The following is a 6,090-nucleotide window of genomic DNA, read 5'->3' as shown; positions in this document are numbered from 1 at the left end:
GTAAAATAAACAAATCATAACATCGAATTCCTCTTACCGGAATGAAACCGAGATTTGAGAACTTTGAGCATGATTCAACCCTTAAATACAAAAATCATTTATTTCTTTCCGTTAGAACTTTTGTGATAGACAACCTTCGAAGGGGGTGTACCCTTACTTCCATATAGCGATATGTAAGATTTAATTTCCCATTTGATGTCATTTCTCCCTTTTTGGTAGCTCCTTCCTTAGTCCGAGTTTCAATTTCCGATTGATGCGTTCCTTCTTCATTTCTTAATCATCATGTTGACGATATAATATTTGATACTTTGGCGCCTATGGAACTATTTTCTTAAACGTAGAAGATTAATATTATTTCATAATTTGGTTAGTTTGGAAGGCTATAAATGACAATATGTTCATAGGTCGGAGTTTCATGACTACTAATTGTAGATGAGTTTTAGCTAATCTTTACGTTTGGATTAGTCATCATGGCAAATAGTTTAGCCTAAATCAGAATACTTAGTGTTGTCTTTGTCTATTTCTTTTTCGATGATGTATTTTTTTTTTCAAACACTTTACTAGTTTAATAATAACTTCTAATCGTTCCAAAAAACAATTATTTCCATAAACCCTTAAAACATTGAAACTAAAATAATGGAAAAGTAATTTTGGAAAATAAATAAAATACTAAAATAAAGAGGGCTAAAATAATAAATTTCACCAACCCTTTTTCCCTCCTCAAATTTACCTCAGATCCACTCCTCATTAAAAGAAGCAAAACGCCTTTCAAAAGCATCTCTCTTTCTTCCATGAACGTTTTCCTGCAACAACTCTAGTACCCGCCTCCTCCTTTCATGGCGGTTCTTACGCCTACACCTTCTGAAACCCACAAGGTACAACCCACAAAGCGTAGAAGACAACATCACCCACAAAACCCTAAACTCAAACACCAACACTCATCATCACCATCATCATCATCATCATCATCATCATGGGACCAAATCAAGAATCTGTTGAAATGCAAACAGATGGATGTTTCCGGGTCGGATCAGAAGATCCAACAAGACGCATCAAGGAACACCAATGGGTACTCGAAGTTGAGTTCTTGTGGCTCCATATGCAGTTTCAAGGATGTTGCTAATGGGAATACGAGGGTTGTTCATAGGGCGGATAACTCGCCGGAAAGTAGCAGCGTTGGTCAGGAATCCGGCTTACTCCGAAGGAAGAAACACCTTAGTAATGGTGCTTCTTCTTCTTCTTCTACTAGGTCTGTAACTGGTTCAGTTAGATCCAATGGTCAAGGTGGTTACACGTCATCTTCCAGAGGCATGCAATTGAGGAAGCTTTCTGGGTGCTATGAATGTCATGCCATTGTTGATCCTGCAAGGTCACTCTCACTTCTTTCTTCTTTCATTTTTCATTTTTGTTTCTTCTACGACATTAATGTGTTATTTATTATTTTCATAATTTCATTATACAATATATTAATAAATATCTCCGAAAAATATAAACACTAAAAGACAAATCAGAATAGGTTAATGTTTTAGTTTTCTCATATCAGAAAAGAAAAATGTAAAATATTTTCTATAGATCCGTAGCTCATTCGTTCTAGAAATACAGAAACTAAACAAGTTTGTGTGCTTATTTTTTTTAAAAATGATAATTAAAATGATGGATGGTGTTTAACATTGAAGTAGCTTATTGACCCTATTTACTTAAAATGTCATACTTTTAATACAGTATAAGTAACTTTGACATTTGTTTTGACCATGCAGACAAGCAATTCCAAGAAGTACAATTTGTGTATGTTCAGAATGTGGAGAAGTCTTCCCAAAAATGGAAAGCTTGGAGCATCATCAAGCTATTAAGCATGCCGGTATATATTTTATAATCATTTTAATCATAAAATTTTAGTTAACATAATTAAAAAAAGAAAAAAAAAGGATTTAGGTTATGTTTGCGAAAAGCTAACTGATAGTTGAGTACTAATTATGTGTCAAAAGTTCATTAAAACCGAGTGTACATGAGTTCAAGTGACACATACCTATATACAATATCATATGTATATTTTTTACCATAAGGATAACAACGTTTATATTTTTTATTGTGTTTATCTGAAGATGATGAATGACTGACCAAAAAGCTAAAATCAAGTGACTTTTATGTCTTTACCATAGACAAGTGTGTGCCTTTGTTCCCATGGGGTAATCATGTAACCACATTCCTTTTGGGACCATTTATATTAATATTAGATTTGCCTTCATACCAAAGAAAATACAATATATGTCGATTGAAATGTCAATATCATGTAAAAAAAGTTGAGATTTTTGCATGTGCAATGTATTTATAAGGTTGATTTGTTTGTTCATGAGTAATTCTCAAACCATTTATTGTTTTATGTAATATAAAGTCTGGATGTTGAAAATTTGCCAAAAAAAAAACAAGTTAGGTCTTAGGTCCATATTCTACAGCAATCCTAGGGTGTTAAACGTATTTATGAATAGTATAAGGACAATTAATGTAAATTATTTTTGTTTGGTTTGATTTGTATAGTATCGGAGCTCGGACTCGAAGATTCGGGTCGAAATATTGTGGAGATAATATTCAAGTCCAGCTGGCAAAATAAGGACCATCCGATCTTCACAATCGAACGGATCTTAAAAGTCAACAACACTCGTCGGACTATCCAACGTTTCGAGGACTGCCGTGACACCATCAAGATCCGAGCAACCGCCACTGCCACCGCCTCTCGCTGTGCCGCCGACGGCAACGAGCTCCTCCGCTTCCACTGCACCACACTCGCCTGCTCTCTAGGCTCCCACGGCTCCTCCAGCCTCTGCGGCTCCGTCCCCGGCTGCGGCGTCTGCACGATCATCCGCCATGGTTTCCAAAACCCAAAGTCCGGCGAAGCTGGAAAGAAAGGGGTGTGCACCACCGCGAGTAGTGGTAAGGCGCATGACTCTCTTGGGGTTGGGGCGCGTGGGCTGAGGGCGATGCTGGTTTGTCGAGTGATTGCCGGGAAAGTGAAGCGCGTGGTGGGGAACGCGCCGCCGGAGGAAGATGGAGCGTATGATTCGATGGCCGGGTATCCCGGGTCATACTCGAATATTGAGGAGCTGTACGTTTGTAATCCGAGGGCCATACTACCCTGTTTCGTGGTTATTTACAAGGCAATGGAAAGCTGATGTCATCTTTTTCTTTTTTTAATTAATGTGGGCTTAAGATTTTTTTAATTTTCTAATTTTGGATTAATGGGAAGCTAAAATTATGGTGACATTATTATAATCTTCCACTTTGTATATAAAATTAAATCAGTTCGTACTTCGTACATTTTTTTTATTTGTATCCCTAGCAATCAAATTGATCATTGTTCATGGGGACTAGCGATTTTGTATAAATCATGTATAAAAATTGGGTAAAATGTGTCAGAATTTCGGACTAAAAGGAAAAAGAAAAGGCCCTTTTATTTGTCATTGTTGATTTATAGTGTAAGTGGTAGTTGCTTTTTGCAAATACAGAAATCCTGTATCTTATTTAGATTGGTCGGATATTTTGATGTTAAAAGAGTATATTATATGTGACATCCCATTCTTTTTATGATGCAAACTATCTTATATTAACTTATTAGATATTGTCGAGAGTTAAAAGAAAGGTATCATTATGTTATGTTTAGTAACAACCTTTTTTAGATTGATTTTATGCTTTTAATAAATAGCTCAAACAGAAAGGGGAAAAATATATATTCAGAACTACAAGTTTAACATTTTATTTAAAGAAAACTAATTACACAATAGCTATTTCAAATTATTTTCTAATGCTTTTATGATTTTGTTACTTTTTTTACTTTCATTTTAATTTTCAAAAGTAAGCAACTATATTGGTTGAACAAGTCTTTACAAATAAAATTTATATATATTCTAGTTATCAATTATCAGTTTTCAGTTATCAATTTAAAACAAGTATTTACAAAATGAAATTGTCATTTGGAAGTGTCTAATATCATTATTTTTCGAATCAAATGTCACATTTAACTCAATTTATCTTATTCTTTCAAATGTTTGACGCCGAAACTCATTTTATGGCTTGAAGACTTTTTTGGTTGACGGGGTTGAAGGGATGAACATGATTTCCGATTTCCAATGATTAATGAGCAAAAACACCATGATTCTGGAACAAACTTGCATTTGGAGGAACAAATACACAAATCTAAGTGTTTTTGTGTTTGTATGTGTTTTTTGGTGCTTTTTGTGTTTATGACCGGAAACTCGCCAGAGTAATTGATCAGAGTTTTGCCAGAAATCGGCTAAACTCACAACAACTGGTCTTAAGGATTAACCGTGTACAAGATAACTAGTTTAATGGACAAATGTGGACAAAAAAAAACAGTAACTAAATATATACAAAACATAAAATATATTATCCTTTTTAAGTTTTTTTTTTCCGTTCTATCATGAGTATCATCGTATGAAATGGTATAAAATATAAATTATATGTAGTGAAACCCATTTTAATTTATAGAATCTTTAAGCATGTAACTTTTTAAAAATATTCAAGATTGTAATTAGATTATAGTTTTATTTTTTTAATTTATTAAAAGCATTTCATTGTAAACTATAAAAGACCACCCATTTTTCGTCGACTTCGTCACTGTCTCACTGATTATATTTTTTCATTAAAAGTTAATTTATAAAAATATAAAAAGTTACAAAAGTTATCAAATGCCTTTAAAAAAAGAATATAAAGAAACCATATCGTTACTCATTCAAGACAAAAACATTGCATGGGTTTTGGGTTTTATGATTACCAAGATCATTTTGAATGTAATGAAAGTTCGAGCTAATAAATGAAGCACATTAGTTCATACTTTAATATCATTGAATTTCTAAGTGCCAACACATGTTAAAGCACCTCCATCTTGATATAAGCATCAACAAAGATTCTCTTAATTTAAGAAAAAAAAAATCAAAAGAACTTTCAGTCCATACAAAAAAATGTTTTAGTTGTACATGTTAAACATACATACATAAATATTGTAAGATTATATTTTGTGTTCGGAGTGTCCAGCAAATTGGGGAACAATGCATTATTTTGTGGATGATAAACTTTTTATCTTTTTAGATATCTATTTTTTTTTTCAGTTTTATTATATATGTTGATATGTGTAATTATATATATACAGAGTTATACACACACCCCTAATCTCTGTGATGTGTCTAATGTGTGGGGCTTTGAGCTGAAAATTTCAGTGACTATTTAAAATAATTTGGAGAGTTATAGGGAATGGGTTTACATAAATGTGTTGTTTCCTTTCGAAGTTTAGTTTTTTTTTTTTTTTTTTTTTTTTTTTTTTTTTTTTTTTTTTTTATAATTTATAAACTCGTGGTTATCCTGATCTTATCTGGCTTAGGAAGTTGCAAGCTGTTAAGATGACGATTAAAAGATTGGAGGTCTAGTAGGGCAGCCATTGAACTCTTGGCAGAATCGAGATAGAAGACAGAAAAATCTGGAAAGTAAAATTGCTGGAAATCGAGGACTCAAAGAAACTTTATCTTAAACAAAAGTCGTGTATTAAATAAAATAAAAAAAATAAAAAAATGAAACTCTATAGAGAGAAATGTAATTAAAGATGAAATGATAAATGTAACACAAAACTTGAGTTTTACTAGGTTTGGAAATTCAGCCTATTATAGTCAAATAATTAGCTAATCTTATGATTTTATAATTGCTGTTAAACAGTGATGTAAATTGTAATGTGATTTTCATAAAACATAAGATAGATATAACTTGGGAGAAATGAATTGTTAAAATTTGTTATTGGGTCAAATAATGGAAAAAGCAGTTCGGTTGATGATTCAAGTTAGCCCATCTTCTGTTTAAATCGTAAGGCCCCGACGAATTCAGAAATGACATAAACAGCCTTTTTTCCCTTTCATTTGCAAATTGGAAGTGTCGGGCTAGTTTTAATACTTCAAAACAGAAGGGAGAAGTAAACAATTTATAAGAAATTAGAGAAGTATTGTGGATTCTAGCTTAATTAGGAAGATGTTTTTTTTAAATAATAATAAGTCAAGTTTTAATTTATTTATTGCATGTTATAAATCTAAGTTT

The 6,090-nt window shown here is 32.5% G+C and overlaps 1 protein-coding gene across 1 annotated transcript; it reads left to right on the top strand.

The window, feature by feature from the left end:
- The first annotated feature begins 715 nt into the window (after nt 1-715).
- LOC145068872 (uncharacterized) lies at nt 716-3,321 on the top strand. Its single transcript, XM_079015841.1, has 3 exons — nt 716-1,369; nt 1,758-1,858; nt 2,536-3,321. The coding sequence occupies exons 1-3, from the start codon at nt 837-839 to the stop codon at nt 3,165-3,167; spliced, it is 1,266 nt and encodes a 421-aa protein (XP_078871967.1). The 5' UTR covers nt 716-836; the 3' UTR covers nt 3,168-3,321.
- Nucleotides 3,322-6,090: the final 2,769 nt, after the last annotated feature.

The sequence above is a fragment of the Lactuca serriola genome, chromosome 8, assembly GCF_051521515.1.
Source record: "Lactuca serriola cultivar US96UC23 chromosome 8, Lser_US96UC23_V15, whole genome shotgun sequence".
In the NCBI taxonomy this organism is placed as follows: Eukaryota; Viridiplantae; Streptophyta; class Magnoliopsida; order Asterales; family Asteraceae; genus Lactuca; species Lactuca serriola.
The sequence above is the reverse complement of the archived record's forward strand: the minus strand, read 5'-3'. Positions and strand labels throughout refer to the sequence as shown.

Excerpts from the sequence above, each read along its gene's own strand:
- LOC145068872 (XM_079015841.1), top strand. The coding sequence starts at position 837 with ATGGCGGTTCTTACGCCTACACCTTCTGAAACCCACAAGGTACAACCC. Across the intron at positions 1,370-1,757 it reads GCCATTGTTGATCCTGCAAG|ACAAGCAATTCCAAGAAGTA; the intron begins GTCACTCTCACT and ends TTGACCATGCAG. Across the intron at positions 1,859-2,535 it reads TCAAGCTATTAAGCATGCCG|TATCGGAGCTCGGACTCGAA; the intron begins GTATATATTTTA and ends TGATTTGTATAG.